Consider the following 21,459-nt stretch of genomic DNA (forward strand, 5'->3'; position numbering starts at 1 on the left):
GTGGGGTCGCACGTTCGGTTCGAGCCTCATTTAACGACTCTGGAGCTCAAAACGCATTCGGGATTTTGACCCACTGGCCCACTGCACTGTGCACCTGTGACGCCTTCGTCTTCTTCTGGTCGCCGTCTCACCTCGTTGTCGTTCTCGTTGTCGTTCTCGGTGTCCTGCGGCAGCTCGGCCACCTGCTGGAACTCGCAGGGCGACGAGCAGGAGCTCACGGAGTGCGCCTCGGCGCTGCTGAACATGGACTGCTCGTCCAGCGTGGGCGTGGCGTCGGCCTGCAACACGAACAACGTGGCGGGTCAGGAAGACGGTACGCGAAGCCGAACAGGGTTTCCGTCGCTGCGTCTGTCTCTGTCGCGCTCGTGGGGCGGGCCGGCGGGCCGCGCGGGTGCGAGAGAGACAGACGGACGGAGCAAGAGATGGCGCGGAACGATTGCGTTCCTTCGGGGCGGTGCTGTCGGGTCATCGGCGGGGTTGTAGGCCGCCGGAACAGGACAGGCTGGGACGGGCTGCCGCGCCCACCCCGCCGCCCATTAGGCTCTCTCTCTCTCTCTCTCTCTCTCTCTCTCTCTCTCTCTCTCTCTCTCTCTCTCTCTCTCTCTCTCTCTCTCTCTCTCGCACTCCGGCGATATGTCCCGCGGGGTGTGAGCGAGACAGAGCTACCAGCCTGCTGTCGGGTTGTCGGCCCGACAGAGACGGATGCCCCGGCGCAATGCGACTGATGCTTGCGGCCCCCGCTGCCCCCCGTCCTCGTCGTTGTCGTCGTGTCCACGTGGCCATCGCCACGGACGCTCGGCCCGCGCTGCAGACTGATTCCGAGAGTCGTTTCCGTCGCTCTGTCTCTCTCGCACCCACGCGGGACGCCCCATGAGTGCGAGAGAGACAGAGCGACGGAAACGACCCTCGGAATCACCCGATGCTGCCCTCTGGCGGCGCGTTGCGACACCTCGACGGCCACCCTCGCCTCCGCGTCCGCGAGAAACAAACACACCCAACACACCTCACACCGGGCCGCGCAGGGCACGGGGCGCTCCGATCCGACTCGAATGGATTGCTGAAAAATAAATGGGAACCGAATCCCTTCCTGCTCTTCTCCATCCCAGCCTTCCACGCGCGTGCACACACCCACACACACTGTAACAGAAACACACAAACAAACACGCCCCCCCTTCCCCTCCGTGTCGCCGTGGAGATGGCCGTGCTGTTTGAGGAGGGCTTCCAGCGGTCCACGAGGCCTGGCAAGGCAAGGCCATCCCTGCTCGCGCAATCTCGCGTGACGTCATCCTTCAAAAAGTATTGCGGCGGCCGCGCCGCGGGAGGACAAAGAGGGCAGCAAGGTCCTGGTGGAAGGAGGCCGCCAGCGCGAGGCCTGCAGACTGATTCCGAGAGTCGTCTCCGTCGTTCTGTCTCCCTCCCACTCATGCGGCGTCCCGTATGGGTCCGAGAGAGACAGCGCGACGAAAACGACTCTCGGAATGCTGCCGCCACGGCGCGGCCACCTTCATCACGGCCAAATTGTTCTCCAACAAGTCCACTCTAAAACAATACCCCTTCTGGCGCGCGGGGGCCACTCGTCGTTAAATCGAAAGCCTTCCGCGACGGCGGCCGATTTCTCTTCTCGGCGTCTCTCCCTCCTTCTTTCCTTCCCTGCCTCTCCCCCACCGTTCCTTCCTCTCCCGCTGGGAAGTCCGCCACCGCGTGATGCAGCAATAATAGAGGCGATATCAATTACAGAGTCCGGGCGGACGCGGACAGCCGGGCGGGCAAGGCGGGCGCCGCGTCGCCTGCGGGGCGCCCAGCGAGTGCGAGAGAGACAGAGCGACGGGGACTGCTCTGAATCGGCCTGCGGAGGCAGGCAGGCAGGCAGGCGGCGCTATTGCCGGACAAACTCCCTCCAGTTAGTTTCGGGGCAAACTTCGCTTTTGTATCGACGTGCGGGTGCGGAGGCCGCCGTCGCCGAGGTGGCGGCGGTGGTGCGGGCGCGGCCAAGGCGCAGCCAAGGCGCAGCCAAGCCGCCCCGACGACGGTGAGCTCGCCCTTTCAATGGCAGCCCCGCAGCGCCCCAGCGCCGCAGCGCGGCCGTCGTAAAGACGGCCGACATCCTCGCCGACGGCGACGCCCCGCACCGCCACTCCCCGCGGGCCATACGGGCCCACAAATCCAAGCGCGCGCGAACGCCGACACACGCCTATACACTGCCAGAAAAAACAACAACAGCAAAACGGCGCGAAAATAAGGAAAAATAGCTGTAGGAAGAAAATGGTCGCCGCACCGCCGGCTTCCGCAACATTATCTAGTCCCTTTGAAAGCGGAAGGCTTATCGCCCCACGACGGGGGAGGCGGCGACGGCCCTGCGTGTGTGTGCGTGTGTGTTGTAGTGTGCGTGTGTGTCTTAGTGTATGCGTGCGTGTGTGTGCGTGTTGATGGCGCCTCGCTTCGCCACCTTCATCCGCAGCGCACCGACACGAAAAGATTCCATTATACGGCAAAGCAAACTAAAACGGCAGCGCAGAGGAAGAACGCGAACGGCGGCAGACAGAGCGGCGGTGGAAGCCCACTCGCCGACGTGTCGCGTCGTTTTCGTTTTCTCCGAAATAATGCGAGTTTATTTTGGCGCGACGCAGCGCGCGGACATTTCACGGCATTTTCGTCGCTCCATCCGATTCGCCGCGGCGCGCGTCAGCGAAAAAGGAAACACGGGTGTCCAAAAAAGAGAGGAGAGAAGAAGGACACGGTGGCGGCGAGGCCAGGCCTGGCGAGCGGGGGCGGCGGGGGCGTTCACCGGGATGATTTCATTGGACTGCGGACGTCTTTCCCGGTCGCTCTGTCTCGCTCTGCTGATTCCGAACAGTGCCGCTGTCGTCGCTCGCTCTGTCTCTCTCGCACTCGTGGGCCGTCCCGCAGGGGTGCGAGAGAGAGAGAGAGAGAGAGAGAGAGAGAGAGAGAGAGAGAGAGAGAGAGAGAGAGAGAGAGAGAGAGAGAGAGAGAGAGAGAGAGAGAGAGAGAGAGAATATCACTCTGCCGGCTGGCTGGGCCCGCCGTTTCCCCGGAACGATGGCGTCACTGCCATTTGGCCGCACCGTCGCGTTGGCACGGTTGGCAGCCCTGGGGAGGGCCTGGGGTGCGATGGGATGGGACCCCGCCAGTATTCAAACTCGTATCGCGCGCAGCATCGGGGCTCTGAGCACCTTAATGGCACACACACGCACACACACACACATACATAGACACATACACACACACACATACACTTCGATATACAGCCCACTGGAGGCTCGTCACGTTCCCACTCCCATTTCTCTGTACTCCCAGCGCTGCTCGATTCAATGACCACCCACAGAAGCAGACAGACAGATAGACAGACAGACAGAACGGCCGACCAAAAAGACAGCCTTCGCTACGTCCCCCTGTTCTGGACACGACAGATTCTCGTTAATAAAAATCCGTCAGCTCTCATGTCCGGCTCAGTGTACGGCCCTTTGGCCGCCTCGCACTGTGTGTGTGTGTGTAGTGTACGTGTGTGGTAGTTCTAACGACATCTAATTGCTGGCTCGGTAGTGACTCTGACTCACCCTCTGGTTCCCCCCGGGACGCCCCGCCCTGCCCACTGCCCCACCCTGCCCCGCCGAGAGCGGCGTCAAAGCATTAAGAAATCAGCTTCCGGCCTCAGCCGCAGTCCGACGGCACGGTTATTGGCGGCATGTCTCCAGAGTTGCTCATCGGAAGCGAAGATTAACGCAACTTAATCAGGTCACAAAAACGGGCCCCCCACCGTTACGCCGCGGAGAGAGGGTGCAAAAAAGGAAAAAGAAGATCAAGCATTCGTCTAACAAGGAAGGAGTCGCGGACGAAAAGCGAATCGAAATTTATTTTTGGTCGGCTGTCTCCACGCAGTTGCTCACCCTCCGCAGGCGTGAAGGATCAAAGCCGTCTCCGGCGGTCACAAGTGCCCGAGTCCCTCCGTTTCTCGGACGCCGCCGCGCGCCGCCAGCCACTTGGCGCTTGCCGGACCGGCGGTCCAAAGTTTGTAACCTGTTTTACAGCGTCTCGCGGCAGACCAGGAAGGGCCAGGCAGGCAAGGCAGGCCAGCAGACTGATTCCGGGAGTCGTTCTCGTCGTTCTGACTCTCTCGCACTCATGGGGCGTCCCGTCTAGGTGCGAGAGAGACAGAGCGACGGAAACGACTCCCGGAATCAGTCTGCAGGCGAAGCGGGCGAGGCCCGCGAGGGCCTCATCTTCATCGCGCTTGATAAACTCCCTCCTTCCTTCCAGCACGCGCCCCCATCATCCTTCAGCGCCGAAAGTAGCAACGGTCCGGAGAAAAATAAATAAATACACCGGCCGCCCAAGTAATGCGCGCCATTTACCGAGGCTATCCATAAACATTTATGGAGAACTTGCGGGAAAACCAATTACCCGAAGTCCGCCCCCCGTCGGCCCGTCGGTCGGTGGACTTGGTGGCGGGAGCAGTGTACCGCCGTGTACTCCTTCCTGTCGGAATTGCACTCCTTTCTTCCCGGAGGCGCCCGGTCGCTCCTTGGAAACATCTCAGCTTGTGTCAAGTCTGTCCACCCAATTCGAGTCCCGGCCCCCTCCGGCCCTCCCCCGTCGTGTGCAAACCTGCCTCTGTGAGCGGTCTCTCTACGAGCGATCTCTCGAAGGCCCCTCTATCTAAGTGGGGTCCATTTAACATGGCGTCTCTCTTGGCTGAGTCCGTCGAAGAGCAGTCATTCTAAGAGTGGCCTCTTCAAGTGCGGCCTCTCTATAAGTGCAGTCTCTCTAAGACAAGTCTCTCTAAGTGCGGTCTCTCTCCCTCTCACTCTGTTCGGCCTCTCTAGCCGCACGCCGCCGCCCACTGATTTATTTCTCGCGCCGAAGGCCCCGGCCAACTTCCCGTAAGAGAGAAGGCGGCGCGAGCGAGGGAAAAATGGGAGAGAGAGAGAGAGAGAGAGAGAGAGAGAGAGAGAGAGAGAGAGAGAGAGAGAGAGAGAGAGAGAGAGAGAGAGAGAGAGAGAAGGGGGGGGAGAGGAGAGAGGGAAAAAAGGAAAGTTGGGGATGGAAAAAAGTGCGCGGCATGTGGGGCGCGCGTTGCTTCATCGCGTGTGCAGCCAGGTGTGTGCGCACTTTTAAAAAGCCGGGCGTTCCAGCTCAACCGGCACCCCGCCCCGCCCCGCCCAGCCCCGCCCCGCCGCAGCATAGGGCGTGCCGGCGTGCCCCGGCATACGCGATGAGTGCGCGCGGACGGCGCCGGCCCGCACATAACTTACCTGTGCGGTTCTTCATTAGAATAAAAATGCAGCACCGCGGTGGTGTTCCCGTTCACCGCGCGCATTTCCGGGGCAGGGGGGGGGGGGGGAGTCCGGACACGGAGTGCCAATTCGGATTCAGCATTTCCAACCGTATGAATACAAACTAACTCTCAATGTAGTCTTAATCGAATGACTAATGAAATAATTGCGTAACGGGATCAATAAATAAACACACAAAATAATCAGTATCCATTTGGATTCACCGGGGCTGCTGTGTTATCAGATTATTTGCATGTTTCCTTTTTTTTTTCAATTTTTTAAAACAGAAAACGCGCACCTGCGTGGCAAGGAAAAAAGTGCGACGCCAAAAAAATACGATTTCAAGAAATCCTAGGAGTCACGAAGTCAATTTGATTATTGTGTAAGAGTGTGGAGAAAGAAAAGAAGTGGTGTTGTGAAGTTTTGGCTCAGGGGACTACCAATGGCAGTGGTACCAATGTGGTCGATGTGCCACCCGTCGAAATTTAAACTTGACAATAAATAGAAATCAAAATGCTGGTAAATTCAAAAAATTCCAATGCTAATGTATTCCGCAGTGTTCTGACAATGGAACATCTTTAAAGTCCATCATGATTAAAATGTTCTTAGCAGAAAGAAGGCAGTAAATTAATTTTCGCGGGTTGGCAACAATCTTCTCGGCGTCTGCGCCCTTGCGAAAAAAGCGAAGCTGAAAACACGAGTAGTCGCGCATTAAAACTGCCCCTCCATTGTTGCTGACGTTGAATTGTTTGGCTTGTTTCAAAAGGCTACGGTTCTCTAGTCATGTTTTCTTCAATTCTGTGTAATGGTTCTCACTCACAACGTAACAACACCACGACGGTTGGTTTGACAAACTTTATAAACTCAGGAGGGATGGTTTCGAATCGCAGGTGAGTCTTGTTCGAGGAACATGAGCACTGAAAGTCGCGAGGTGGAGCGAAGTGGTCCTAGTGCTAACTGAATCACAACAACAACAAAATTGTTTTATTGACAGAAAAAAAAGTAATATTTGAGAAACTTTATGTCAGAAAAAAAGAACTTTTGTTTTGCTTATTTTTTGTGAGTATTTTCTTAGAAAGTTATCAGATAAAAATTGAAAATTTGTTTTATATGAATTTTCATAAGCAGGAAACGAAGAAAAAACAAGAAAGAGAGCAAAATTAATACAGATTTCAAATGCGACAGTTGGTTAAACTGTTAAACAGGTTGCAAACCTACTGCGCATGTCCAAAAACACTCCGATCAAGAAGTATTATTGGATAGTTCTACCCGAAAAACTGCGTTCGAACCGACACCAATTCTATTGTTGCATCTTGTCTACCTACAGCCAAAGAAATTTTTCATTTCGAACGTGCTAATTTCAGCTTTTGGAGTAAGCTGTACAGACCCAAAATGAAGCTCGGCTATTGGTCCGCCCCGGCTCGGCTCCCCCCACTCCCTTTGACGAGTCGAGTTTTGCCATGGAAACGGCGATTTTGACAGCAAATTTCTCAAAATTGGCCGTTAACTTTTTAACCAGATTCCAGCATGAGAATCAGCGTTCAAAGTTCTACAAGTCTGCAAAATCTCATTAAAATCGTATAGAAAATTTCCGAAATGCATAAAGGGCCACACAAATTGAATCTCGGGCCGGCTGAATCCTGGGTATACTATAAGGCTACTTCGTGCCTAAAAAAGGGGAAGAGTTGCCAGAGGGGATAACAAGAAAAGCCAGGCCGTGCGGCGTTCCACGGCCGCGATGCTGATCCCGAGAGTCGTTTTCGTCGCTCTGTCTCTCTCGTGACAGCGAGAGAGAACGAGAGAGGAAGCGACTCTCGGAATGGAGTCTGCTGGCGAAGGCCGGACCATGCATTCCATGCATTCCGAATTAGCTTTGCGGTTTGCATTATGCAGAATGGTCACAGTCTCGCGGACCAACCCCTTCGGCTCCTTCGGGCTTCGCTACTTATTGCATGTGGCGGCCGAGCCAGGCCGGGCCGAGCCAGTGTACCAGGCGCGCCGCCGCGGTCTCTCTCGCACTCGCGGGGCGTCCCGGAAGGGCGCGAGAGAGACGGAGCGCTGTTTGGACGGCGCGCCAGCCTCCGCCGAGAAGAAGCTATTTTCATAATGCGGCAGTAGCCGGCCGTAGCCGAGCAAGAAACTCGGTGAAATGATAACGAGAATACACATTAACTTCCGCGCTAATTTGGGCGACTTGTTCCGAACTTAAAAGTTCCCGCCGACAACGCCTCCCCTTTGCCGACACGGCGGCGGCACGGCGGCACGGCCACGCCGAGGCGGTCCCGGAGGACCCGGAGGTCGGGGAGGTTGGTAATTATGTTTGATCAATGCCCCGCAGCCACCGGGGCGCCAAGGCCAAGCGCCGCCGAGCGCCTTCAGGCCAAGCGGCTCCAGGTAAGGCCAAGAAGTGCGGGGCGGGGCGGGGCGGGGCGGGGCGGGGCGGTCGAAACTTTGTCGTATTTACGGGACGCTGCGCGCTGCTCCGCGTTGCGCGCCGAGGGGAGCCGCGCCGCTGCGCGACAAGGCGCCAAACGCCGCCCGGCTCCAGGAAATGACGACCGTGATGATGTCGGGGCGGAGCGAGCGGCGCGGAATGGAGTCGACGTCGCCGTCGCAGTCAGAGAGTCGCGCCCCGCCGAACAAGCGGTGGGAGTTGAGGCAATCAAGGCCAGGTGTTGTCGGGCCTCATTCCGAGAGTCGTTCTCGTCGCTCTGCCGCTCTCGCACTCGTGGGCCGTCCTATATGGGTGCGAGAGAGAGAGAGAGAGACGACTCTCGGAATCAGTCTGCAGGTGCTCTTCCTGCTGCACCAACGCCTCGCGATCAGGAGCACTAGCGCCATCATAACAGAATCCACCCCCTCTCTTTCTGCCGACTGCCGGCGTGCATCTGCTCTCTCTCTCTCTCTCTCTCTCTCTCTCTCTCTATCTCTCTCTCTCTCTCTCTCTCTCTCTCTCTCTCTCTCTCTCTCTCGCCTCTCTCTTTTCAGCGAAAAAAAAATATGGCAGGATAGCATCTGCCGGTGGTGCCTCTCTCCAACGGCCATACTGTTCAACCCCCCCCCCCCCCCCACACACACACACACACAGACAATGGAGTGGGGCAACAGAAACAAACCCTCATTGTGCACAACTGCATCTTGTACCCCCGCTCCGCATTGTGTAGCGTGCCTCTGTGTATTTTCCAGTGTCTGTGTGTGGGTGTATTTTCCACTGTGTGTGTGTTTGTGTGTGCGAATGTGTGTTTTCTAAAGCACGCGCTGGCCGACCACGCGGCGCGCGGTGTGCTCCTAATTTGCAGACCCGAAGTTTGCGTCCTCGCCTCACTACGCCCCTCAACCCCCCAGCCGCCGCCCTGCACTTGGCCAGACCCGGCCAGAGGCACGCCGCCGATATGAGGAGCCCCGGGCCACCACGGTCACACCACACCCTTCCTGAGTGTGTGTGTGTGTGTGTGTGTGTGTGTGTGTGTGTGTGTGTGTGTGTGTGTGTGTGTGTAAGGGATGGTCCTGTCGCCAGACAGTGTCACGGTGCTGGCCGTGCCCTGGCCGTGCCATACCGCACCGCCCTACCGCCCACTTTTGCCGCGCGAATCGCCCAGAGGGACGCAAGGGAAGCACCACCGCCATATCGTCCAGTGTGGCGGAGCCGAGCCGAGCGGAGCCTGCAGACCGATTCCGAGAGTCGTTTTCGCCGCGCCGTCGCTCTCGCACCTTACACGGCACGGCCCGTGAGTGCGAGAGAGACGGAGCGACGAAAACGATCCTCCGGAATCAGGCGGCCGGGCGTCGGTGTGCTTCTTGTTGTTGTTGTTGACGACGACGTCGTCGTTTTTTTTCCGCCCCCTTTTTCAGTATGGCAGCGGCGGCTCCACTCCCGTTCATGTCACCACAGCGCTTCCGCCTCGGCTAGTTTTGGGTTGCGCCTGTGTGTGTGTGTGTGTGTGTGTGTGTGTGTGTGTGTGTGTGTGTGTGTGTGTGTGAAAAGGGGGAGGCAATGTATTCGGGAAGGGGTGAGGAGGCGGCGACGCTCTTTTCACGATTCGCCCGTATATATTTACATTTAAAAAAAACACATAGTGTGTGTCGCGCGCGCCGCGCACGGAAAATAGTATAAAAAGAAATGGGAAATGCTATTATTACTTTTTGTTATAAATATAATGATAAACAGCGGCGCGCCTTGTGTCGCTGGTGAGCGCGCACGCCCCGCCCTGCCCCACCCCGCCCCGCCTCGCCCCGCCTGCCATGTTCACCACGCCGTGACGCGGTGCAGCACGCGGGGCGGGGCGGGGCGAGGCGGGGCGAGGCGGGGCGGGGTGGGGCGGGGCGGGGCGGGGCAGGGCGGTGAGAGGCGGCCCCGCGGAGCCCTCCACCGCCACATGTGTGGATATAATTGAAAATGGGCGGCGATGCAGACATAATGGAAAATGCCTTTGAGCGCCACTTTCAGCCCGCAGCGCCCAAGGCACCACCGCGGCCCAGCGCCGCCGCGCCGCTCGGCGCTGACGGGTTTTTACACTGCGGAATTTATTGAGTTTGCTCGTTTGCTCGCGCAGGTCGCGCGTTGCCGCCGTTGGCCCACAAGACCACTGACCTGTTCCCCTGAATTGGTAACGCGGATTATGGCGTCGTCCCCGGCTAGCGCTAGCAGGCTAGCAGGCCGGCCGGCTGGCCGGCTCACCGAACGCATTCGGAATGTAGGCAATGTGGGTTGGCGGGGCGCCGGGACACGGCTAGGGGCTTCCACCCTGCCCCGCCCCGCCCCGCCCCGCCCCGCCCCGCCGACGCAGCAGGGACAATGTCCGACCCTCCGCGGATGGCGGAGCGGGATGGCACGCCGATGCCGCGCCTAATACATTATTTCCACGCCGCCCCCGCTCCGCCGTCGCCAGCGGCACTGAATTTTTAAGCTCGAGCGGAAAACTTTCACCCGCTTTTATTGGGTCGACCGCGTCGCGTCGCGTCCCGTTCCGTCGGTGTAGGAGGCACGGTGTTGGCAGTCGCCGAGGAGAGACGCGACTCCAGAGGAACAGCCGTCCTCTGGAGCAAAAGGGCAATTTCCCTCTTTTTTAACCCCTTGATAGCCACCTGGAAGGTAGGCATAAAGCCACACTGTAAGTGGACAAAAAGTGCTGCTTTGCCCCTCCCTCAGGCCGGCCCTGGATCCGCCACTGACCGCGGCGAGGCGGAGCGGAGCGCCCGCAAAACGCGGCATCGGCAACACGCCGCGCGGGCAGGGCGGCAGGCGGAAGGGGTGCCTACCTCGCAGGCGTCTCGGGAGACTCCCGCAGACAAGCCCGGCAACCGCCGCTCCGGACGATATTTTGGTCAGAGCTGCTAAACCGTTGAATCTAGAAGGGTATAGTAAGCGAGCCGATTGTAGATCTCGGTTTGTGATACATTTGAATTGCCTACTTTACCCATCTAACGTTCATGGCTAAGAAGTGGAGATCTAAAACGACTCGTAGCGGCGCCGGCCGTGTTAGAGAAGAGGTTATGTTTCGGTCGGCGGCTGAATTTCACTCACCTACTGATTGCAAATCAATTCAGACATGACATGTAGCTCCAGGCGCGCCCAGACATACGCTGCAGAGCACTGCGAAGCCATTTTGTCACGTTAGACCCGCGAGTCACTCACGAAACACTTTTCGAAACATGAACGCAAACGCCGCATAGTTGGCAAGCAGACCAGGTGCTTGGCGCGCGCGGCAAATGGCAGGGCGGGATGGCGCGGCAGAGTTTGCGCGCCAAATTTGAGCAGTCTCATTGAAAACGAGAAATGGGCACTTTTGGGCGACTCGAAATTCGATAACCGTGTAGAAAATTTTGTACTTTTTTTCAACGTGCCTAGATATTGCCCTCCATTTTTGACCTCTTAAATTTGACCTATCGGTTACAATGGAATAAAAATATCCAATAAAAAGGTTTAGACCGCTGCGTTAGACACGTTACGGGTTGGTGGTGGGAGAGGGGAGAAGGGCCCCCACTGAGGGGCAGTCTTGATTGTAAATGGATTTAAAATGACATTGAAGGTAAAGAAAATTATGAGTTTTCCTCATGTAACTTGCAGTCCAATAATTGGTGGACCGACTCCTAGGCCGTGAGATTCATTTCTTTTCCATTCTTTCGTGACGTAATTAGGCCTGGAAGGAGCGGCTTCATTTCAGGTTTAATTGCCCGTCCGCGAGTCGACGCAATCACCGCCTTTGTCACGGCATGCCGCGGCACTGGCGGGACTGATAATTAATAACCGCGCCCACTCCGGCTACATTTATTGAATTACAGCCCCCATTTTTTCGCAATGACGCCCTTATCTTTTTTTCCTCCTCCTTTTCTCGTGTCTTCTCCAGCCGGGCGCCCTGAGAGGGAGTCGTGGGACGGAACAATAAAGACCTTCCGTCTGGAGTCCGGATTGGAGGTGAGTCTCAGAGTCTCCTCTCCTCGCCCAGCGCGGCCCAGCGCGGCCCAGCGGCAGCGGCCCGTCCAGTCCCGTCCCCTCCGGCTCCGGCTCGATGGGGGCGTGGCGGGGCGGGGCTGCACTGCGGGCGCGGTGTGCCCCCCTCCACCGGCTCCACTCGACACCGCGCGGCGCGGTCGGCGACGTACCGGCTCGGCCTGCTCCAGCGCTCCAGCCCCGCGGCTCCAGCCCTCAGGCCGAGCCAGAGCCAGACGGCACCCCGACGCGGCCGCGCGAGCACGCCGCGGCACGCCGCCAAGCCCCAGTTCCGTGCCGTGCCGTTCCCCCGCGCCACGGTCCAGCCCAGCGCCCAGCCCAGCGCCCAGCCCAGCGCCCAGGCCAGCGCCGCCCCCTGGCCCTGGCCCCCATCGGCGCAGCGGACCGCCGCCGCCAGCCGCCAACGACTCAGTCAGCAGGCACTTGTTGGCGTCCGGCAGGAAGGCAGGCAGGCAGCGTGGCACTGCCAGCCTAGCCAGCCTGCGGGCCGCACAGGAGAGGCGAACAGAGCCTCACAGAGGACGCAGCAAGCGGCAGCAACCAGTGTTTGTCGTTTCCCACAGCAGTGTCGCGGACGGTCCTGTTTCTTCCGGGCAGACTTCCATGAGGTGAGACGGAGACGGCAGACCTGTACCCTGTACATGGTTGGTAGCGCCACTCAAGTGTAACATAGTCAATCACAGCGAACGGCCGATCCAGTGGGGGGAGGATTTCATCCAAGTCGTCCTTTGCGACTTGTGCTTGTTTTATTTTTCATTGATCGTCATTTAAATTTGGCATTTTAATTAACAGAGGATATTTTATTTTAAAAGAGATGAGTGTGGATAGTGAGAGACTGACAATTTTTTTTCTACGCAAACTAGCATTTTTGGCGTAATGTGAAGGCAAAACTCAAAATAACAAATTAGACAGACAGAACTAAAACAGAGCTAAAGAAGTTGGAGAATTGTTTATCAGGCTTTTCATGCAAGTATGGTCTACTGAAGTGTGGAGGAACCATGGGCTGGATTCCAGTACTATGTCAATGACATGAAGCACAAGGCTATAATATTATGCACTCTAGAAAACAGTAGTAAAATATATTTCAAATATGCATTGTGTGCTAAGACCATAGAATACTACAGAAGAGTCACTCGATGGACTGAACTTTTGCAGCCATGGTTCAAAGGAGACATTCGACACCTTCTAATTTTTAGTCAGAGGCAGTTACCATAGTCATGAATAAGCCACACATGTCTAAACTACTCATCAAGCTTTCATGCTCACTAGCAAGCTCCCAGTCACTCGCTACCTCCAGCCTTGATTTTTAAAAAATTAATTTGTCACAACATATTGTGATTATTATTTTATTTAAAGGGATACCAAGGATCGGCCACAAAGAAATGTGTAAAGAAGAGAGTGGCAATGTCCAGGACAACACTTTAACACAAAGCCATAACCCTGTAAGGGTGGAAAATGTTTTATTTATTTCAAGTACAATTTACAAGTTCCAACCAATATACACGTAAATAAAATATCTTGACATAAACTAGGGACAACCTTTCTCGTAAAGTTACTTGTGTGACTGTGGTAAGGATGTAAGTACTATATGCACTTTGATAGGCAGGCGGGCAGCCAGGCAAGCGACAAGGCATGACTGATTCCCTCAACAATGCGTCTGCAGAACAGGCTGGTCCCAGCATCTCACTCAAAGCAAACAATGCATGGAAATAAAATATTTTAAGAAGAAAGCAGTGAACCATACAAAAGAAAAACAACAATAAAGTTCTCTGTACTGCAGACGCATGATGAGCTCCTACCAAACTGATTGCAAAATATTAATTGAAAGTGAAGGTTTGAAGGCACAACACCTCAGCTCTCTCATTTCAAGATGCTTAAGTATGGTGATATAACTAAAACGAACTATAGCTAGATATTAACCATCAGCAGCACAGGGCTGGAGTAGAGAAGAGGAACAAACAACCATAACAAGATTTCTGAATCCATTATAAATGATGCTACAACATGGCAAAAGCAGTGGTTGGCTCTCTGCTCCCTGGACAGAACAGGCAGCTACAGGGACTGTGTCATGCTCTACAAATCCCTCAAATGCAGGCTTGCCAGACTCTTACCACCCACTTCAAGAAAAATAGTGAAACAATGTAAAGAGAAGCATGTGCGTTCTCCTCAGTGCCAAATTTTATATTGTTTCCAGTGCTACCAAACCGCAGTCACTAACAATCAGGGTTTCATAACAAGAGGACAAGATTACTGATGCATGAAAGACATCAAACAACTATGTGGGGTTCTATTTTAACGAGGTTGACATAATTCAAAAGTCTTATATTTTTTGGGGGTATTACTTGGGCACATAAATCATCTAGGACTAACAAAACCTCATATCAACCAGCAAAACTATCAATAAATCTCTGTTTCACTTATCCTATGGAATATGGTACGTTCATCAGGGGCCTAAACAAATTAAAATAAGGTAGATAATAATAATGATGATAAAGTAAAGAAAAATAAAAGAAATATAATAAATTAATATTAAGGGATATCATTCAACAAATGGTGTTCTAATAATTGGCATAAATCATAACAATACTGACACAGTAAAACCTGCCAATAAATTAATACTTCATCAACTGAAAGAAAGAAAAGAGGATTTTAAGGTCTTGTGTGTGCAATACTTAAAACTTCTCTTTCATATCTTTTACTGTTTACAGACATGATGGCCGTTTTTCTGCAAGCACACTTGCCTCAACATTTCAGGCACTGGAACTGCTTCCTGCCAGCAGGAAGCACAACAATCATGCAGGTAATCAGCCTTTTTATCCTAGGTTTAAAATTAGTCAAAGAAGACGTGAAAGTTAAGGCAGCATCACCTTCCGCAATTTAAATTAAAAATACACAAAGAAAGGCAGATTTTATTGCATTCTCCTAACAATTTTAAAAGAAATGGAATGATTGGCCAGTGAAATTCATACCCATTACAGTCTCAATCTTATGACAAAACTGAAGAACTGGTGCCAGTCTATCACATATTTTAGCTTAAATCAAAATCAGCCTTATTAATCAAATGCAAAGAAGCAAACAGAACATTTTCTTTCGAACACCACCACATTCCTTAATTACTGTTCGTATTCATGCTCCTAGTCAACAATACTGGAAAATAAAATTATTGGTTCTTCAGTATGTATGCTCTTTCAAAACATTCCAGACATTCTGCATGACATCGCGCCTTAGAAACAGCCTATATTTTCTGAGGACGGTTTTAAAAGGCATATGTTATTATCATTGAAGTTGCTCATAGGTTTCTGAAGATATTGCTCGGGGTAAAGTTACATTGCAGTGCTTTGCTTCAAAAGAAGCAGAAGAAAGCACATTATGGAGTATCAAACAATCTTAAAAAATAAAAGATGAAAAAAGTGAGGTAATGATAGAGTTGGAGTTCATAACGATCATATCCACTGCATAAATAAAGACTGACTTAGAGCCAAATAAAATCAATTCAAATACGACATATCAAAAGATGAAAAAGTGAGCAAATGAGGAGCATTTACAACTTAAAAGCTCTCAGACTTGAGCAAACCAGCTTGTTGAGGGCTATCAGGATTGGCATCAACATCCACTTCAGGATCATTATCGCTGCCCAGGTCGTCATAGTATTCAATGTGCTGTGTCGCGGTGGGCAGAGGCAGGGCTGGAGTCTCACTCACCTGTGAGTGGGATGCAGACTGCGACACACTGTCTGGAATGGGTAGAGGCTTCGCAACTCCAATGCGCACAACTCCTTTTGGTGCTCCTTTGAGTGCTTGAACGGCTTGATCTAGAGATGCATTTTCCAGCACAGTGTTGTTGACAAAGAGAAGTCGATCACCAGGTATAAGCCGGCCATCCATCTGGGCAACGCCACCAGGAACAAGAGATCTGATGACTATGACGGTCTCGCTTGGGTTCATCGGATCCTGGAAGCAAACACATCAAGCATTAGTTGATCATGCAATTTGATTCTCTGTACGTGATGTCTAAGAACTTGAAATAAAATGTGTTAACAAAACCGACACCACACCAATATGTTTTTGAATAAAGAAAAATGATTCATGTGTAGTTTCTTTGGTGAACAGTTTTTCAAGGTAAGTTTTGACCCCCCACACCAATATCACTCCAGTTACTGGGATGAAAACCACACTGACCATGCTGATCAAATAGACGGGTGGGATAAACAAACGAATTTAGTAGTGGCCTAGATTTTTCTCCAAGGTGGGAGAGAATAAGACTTCCGTCTAGTTAATTCTGTTCAGCAGTAACCTGCATATTTCCAATGAAATCAAAATGGACACCCATTCTAACAATATTCTCAACGTGTAGATAGATGCAACATTTACACAGCACCAACAGAAGTTGGAACGAAAGAATGGGCTTCACATTGCACAATAAAGGCTTTTTTAAAATAATTCTATATAGAAATAATGATTTTACAAATCATGTATCAAAATGTAAGAAGCAGCAATATTTATCAGTTCAGGGGGCAAGGATGCTAAAATATGTGGTCAGAGGAGAAAATAACCTATTCTCAGTTGCTGCTTCTACCATGGAGTGTAACCCCATACTACTACAGAGAGTCATTAGTTAATTTCTAGAACTGACCAGTGAGATTTTATTACTGGAGCTTCCAGAATTGAATTTTTATTTTTTCAAAATGCTTCAGATAACAATGTGGTAAAAGGAATCTACACCAACTTCCCTGCTTTTTTCACAGGGACAATCTCTCTGGAAACATTTGTAGAAGGATCAACAGCTCCCCAACTCAATTTTGCCCATGAGACTGTGAACAATAGTGAAGGTGACTTTCAGTTCACATGAGAGGAAAGAGTACCGTATATTCCATCTCATTGACAGTGGAGGGTAGACATGCAGGTGCTGTGGTGTCACAATGTGACCAGAGGAGTGGCGCAAGGTGTGGAGATGATTAATTCTTTTAATATTTTGCAAATATTACTTTTTTGCAAACAGATATGCATGTCCTTCCATGAGAGTAAATAACAAGTAGAATGAAGAATGTGCAGACAAGGTGTGGTTGTGGTGGCTGCTCGGTACATCTAGCCCGCCTTATATGTAAATGTAGAATGAGTGGGACTGTGCAGCCTGTCTGCCTCTCACCTGGTAGTCAAGAATGGAGAAGCCCAAACCACGCTCTCCTTTGGTCAGCTCAATGATTTGCGGTTCAGAGCTCCACATGGCCAGCCCCGTCAGTGGCTCGAGGGATCTCGACTTCATCTTGGAGAAGCTGGCGTCCGTGGCCGTGGCGGTGGTCGTGGTGGACGCGAGGGAGCCGTCGGACTTGGCCTTCACCAGGCGCTCCGTGGCGGGGATGAGGTTCTGCAGTGATCCGCCCAGGAGGCTCTGAAAACAAGGGACGCGCCAACGCGGGGCAGGTTAGGTTCGGTTCGTCTCCCAGTGTTGGCGGTTAAATTCGAGGACGCCGCACAGTGGATATGCTAGAAAACCAGCAAAGCTGGCCAAAAATCAAGACGCGTTTTTAGCTCCAGAGTCGCTAAATGGGACTCGAGCCGAACGTGTGACCCCACCGATGGATTACTCTCCGAACGAGGAATCCATTGGCGGGGTCACACGGTCGGTTAGAGGCCTGTTTAGCGACTCTGGAGCTCGAAACGCGTCTAGAACTTCAGCCGGTCTTCTGGTAAATCCACTGTTCGCCGTCGAGGCCTTGGCTCAAACTTGACTCACCCTCGCCGCGAAGGCCGCCCTGTCCTGCGAGGTGTCGATGAGGCGGTAGGGCGGCGCCTCGCCGGCGCGCCTGGCGCACACCATGCGCACGCACACTGGCAGGTCCTTGAGGATGCTCACCACCTCGATGTGGTTCATGCCCAGCAGCCGGTGGCCGTTCACCTCGAGCAGCTCGTCGCCCGAGCGCAGCAGCGCGTTGCTGCCGACGGGGCCCTCGGGCAGGATGGAGCGGATGTAGTGGTGTGGGCGCACCTCCTGCCCGTCCTCCACGTCCACCGTGCCCTCCAGGCTGATGCCCAGGCCACCGCCCTCGCCGAACTTGCAGAGCTGCGCCACCTGCGAACCGCCAGGCAAGAACAAGGTCAGAGACAAAGTCAGAGACACGGTCCGAGGTGATGGACGCTAGACGCGCTGAGCACAACGCAGCCAGTGGCCTGATTCCGGGAGCCGTCATCGTCGCTCTGTCTCTCTCGCACATAGGGGACGCACAGTGGGCCGGTGGAGGCGGCCAAACCTCTAGACGCGTTTTTAGCTCCAGAGTCGCTAAGCAGGACTCGAACCGAACGTGTGACCCCACCAATGGATTCCTCGTCCATTGGTGGGGTCACACGTCCGGTTCGAGTCCCATTTAGCGACGCTGGAGCTCAAAACGCGTCTACAATTTTGGCCGCCTCCACCGGTCCTCTGGCCTACTGTGGGACGCCTGATGGCTGCGAGAGAGACAGAGCGACGAAGACGACCGTCGGAAACTGTCCGCAGCCCGGCCGTAGCGCCCGTCAAGTCGAGGGCGGGCCGCCCGCCGCGCACGGCTGTGCCGCGGGACGGCCTACCCTCGCCTCCGCGGGCGCTTCTGGCTCCGGGACGAGCGAAGAGCACAGCGACGGCGCACAGTGGGCCGGAGGCGGCAAAAACTCTAGACGCGTTTTGAGCTCCAGCGTCGCTAAATGGGACTCGAACCGAACGTGTGACCCCACCAATGGATTGCTCTCCGAACGAGGAATCCATTGGTGGGGTCACACGTTCGGCTCGAGTCCTGCTTAGCGACTCTGGAGCTCAAAACGCGACTAGAGTTGTGGCCGCCTCCACCGGTCTTCTGGCCCACTGTGCAGCGGCGGCGATACTCACCACAATCTCCACTCCCGGCCCCATGATCTTGGTCCACTTGGCCTGGATGGCCGCCTCCACAGTCGGTTTCAATGGTCCCGTGTAGTCGGTGTCGATGAGCAGCTCCACGTCCTCCAGGTCCAGGTCCTCGCTGGCGCCCTCCACGCCCTCCAGCAGCAGCGAGTCCGCCGTGGTGTGCGACTCGCCCTCCATCTCGATCCCCACGGCGCTCTCGCCGTCCTGCAGCAGACAGAAAACACGAGGCTCGTCAGAGAGTCGTCTATCTATCCCGGTGCCTCATGCCATCGAGGCCAGTGACGTTACCGACTGCGAACAGCGCTCTCACTGTGAAACCAAGTGTTGAGGACTCATTCACACTTCAAATGCGAAGGTGAGAAATTTTCGGCCTCCGCACTTGGAAGTGTTTACAGTAACTCAAGAGTGGGGTTCTCCACGTTTGCATCATGCCAAGAGATAGGAGTTCTGTGACCTACTCCACACTTGAAGTGCACAGACTGAAGACTCTATGCGTTTGAGGAGAATTGCTCTGTGTGAAGTTCTCCAAACTTGGTTTAACAGTGTCACCGCTCCGTCTCTCTCGCACCCTACGGGCGGTCCCATAGCGGCGCCAGAGACGGAGTGACGAGCTGCTGTTGATTGTGGACGGATTCCGAGAGTCGTTTTCGTCGCTCTGTCTCTGTAGCATCTCATGGGGCGCCCGACGTAGGCGCGAGAGAGATAGCGCGACGGAGACGGCTCTCGGAATGAGTCCGCTGGTGAGGCGAGGCCTGCTTACCGCGCTGATGGGGAAGCGCGGCAGCGAGGCAGCGGACGGCGAGGCGGGGGCCTGCGCCGCGCTGGGCTTGAGCTCGCTGTTGGCGATGGCCTGCTGCAGCTGCTCGAACTTGGGCCCGCGCAGGTAGCGCTCCAGGCACAGGCTGACGGTCTGGCCGGTGTTCCGCAGCACCTCCACGGCCTGGTGGTTGGTGTAGCCCTGCAGGGACCGGCCGTCCACCTGCGAGGGAGGGGAAGGAACAGTCAGCAAAGGCCAAAAATCCATCTCGTAGCCAGTATTCGAACCCGGGGCCGCCACTCACCTCAACAATGCGGTCGTTGACCTGGATCTTGCCGCACACGTCCGCGGCGCTGCCCTCGCTGATGCTCTTGACGAAGATGCCGGACAGCTCCTCCTTCTCGCACACGTAGCCGGCGATGGTGATGCCGAGCCCGTGCACGTCCTTCTTGAGGTCCACGGTGAAGGTCTCCATCTCGGGCAGCGGCGTCTCGGCGGGGATCATGTCCATGGTGAGGGTGGGCAGCGACGGCGCGGCCAGCAGCAGCGGCCCGGTCGGCATGAGCTCGATGTCGCCCGCGGCCACGCCGGCCTCCAGCTCGTCGTCGCGGAAGATGAAGTGGTTGTCGTACGAGTCCAGGATGGAGCCCTGCGGCGTGAACGTGTTGGGGAAGCCGTTGCGGGTCAGGTGGCGGTCCAGCTCCTCGGGGTCGCCCAGGATCTTGGTGGGCACGATAGGCGGCATGCCGACCACCATGCTGGCCTGGTAGTCCGTCGCGTTGGTCTCGACGGGCCTGGCCACCACGAGGCGCACGTGGCTGCCGGACTGGCGCAGCACGGCGGCCACCTGCTCCGAGCCCATGCCGCGCAGGTTGACGTCGCCGATCTGCAGGATGTGGTCTCCGCTCTGCAGCCGGCCGTTCTGCAAGCAAGACGGCACGGTCAGTCGCCGGGACGGAGACAACCAGCAGCAGACTCGCCCTTGGGAGAGAGACGGGGCTTACCCGGTCCGCCACGCCGCCGGGCAGGATGGTCTTGACGACCACCCCCGTGCTGCGGCCGCCGATGATGCCGAAGCCCAGGCCGGAGCCATCGTTGATGAGGTCAATCACCTCGACCTGAGCCCACTCCGTGTTGAGCTGCAACAAACGAGGAGACACCCCGTCAGCACACGGCGATACTCCGCGTCGCGGCGACCCCCGGCGAGGGGCGGCCGGCGTAGCGCCACTCTCGCGCGGGGTATCTACGGCGCGGCCGCGAGAGCGCGCTCGCTCCAGCGACGCATGCGAAGCGACTTTACAGTGTGCAGCCATGAGCCGGACTGCAATGAACTGTGGAAGTAGCCCGGTGCGAGAAGGGCAAGGGCTTTGATCACCGCGTCATCGTTAGGATTTAATGAAGCGGAGGCCGAGGCCACGACGCCGAGGCCGCGACTCGCCGCAACGCCGCGCCGCCCAACTTGGGCGTGATAACGACTTGGCACTTCGCGGGGAATAAACTAACGCCCGGCCCCTCGCCCTCTACTCACCACCATGTCTGAGCCGGCCTTGGAGGTGTCGCTGACGCCCGGCCCCTCGCCCTCTACTCACCACCATGTCTGAGCCGGCCTTGGAGGTGTCGCTGACGCCCGGCCCCTCGCCCTCTACTCACCACCATGTCTGAGCCGGCCTTGGAGGTGTCGCTGACGCCCGGCCCCTCGCCCTCTACTCACCACCATGTCTGAGCCGGCCTTGGAGGCGTCGCTGACGGCCGACGGCGACGGCGGCGCGACGCCAGCGGCGGCGGCGGCGGTGGAGGCCGCGACCTGGGCGGGCTGGTCGGCGAGGAGGCAGCTGGCGGCGGTGGCGACTCCAGCTTGGGGCCCGTCGTCAGTGCGGGCCACCACCAGCTCTACCAGCCCGCGGGCCTTCTGCAGGATGCTGATGGCCTGCAGGTGGGAGATGTTCGAGTCCAGGGGCTGCCCGTCGATGGCGAGGATCTGATCCCCCTCGTGGACGCGGCCATCCCTGCAACACAACACGCACTCGGTCAAGGTCGAGAAGGGCCAGATGGAGCACCGGGCTGCCAAGCTCGGCGAAGCTGGTTTT

At 55.4% G+C, this 21,459-nt stretch overlaps 1 protein-coding gene across 1 annotated transcript; it reads right to left on the reverse strand.

Moving 5' to 3' along the window:
- Nucleotides 1–13,162: 13,162 nt before the first annotated feature.
- Nucleotides 13,163–21,148, reverse strand: LOC117643175 (patj homolog). Its single transcript, XM_034381903.1, has 8 exons — nt 21,084–21,148; nt 20,377–20,511; nt 19,677–20,294; nt 19,376–19,594; nt 18,601–18,819; nt 17,476–17,811; nt 16,888–17,130; nt 13,163–15,692 (listed from the first exon to the last, which is right to left on the reverse strand). The coding sequence occupies exons 1-8, from the start codon at nt 21,087–21,089 to the stop codon at nt 15,291–15,293; spliced, it is 2,178 nt and encodes a 725-aa protein (XP_034237794.1). The 5' UTR covers nt 21,090–21,148; the 3' UTR covers nt 13,163–15,290.
- Between the last annotated feature and the right edge of the window lie 311 nt (nt 21,149–21,459).

The sequence above is a fragment of the Thrips palmi genome, unplaced genomic scaffold, assembly GCF_012932325.1.
Source record: "Thrips palmi isolate BJ-2018 unplaced genomic scaffold, TpBJ-2018v1 HiC_scaffold_16, whole genome shotgun sequence".
Lineage (NCBI taxonomy): Eukaryota > Metazoa > Arthropoda > Insecta > Thysanoptera > Thripidae > Thrips > Thrips palmi.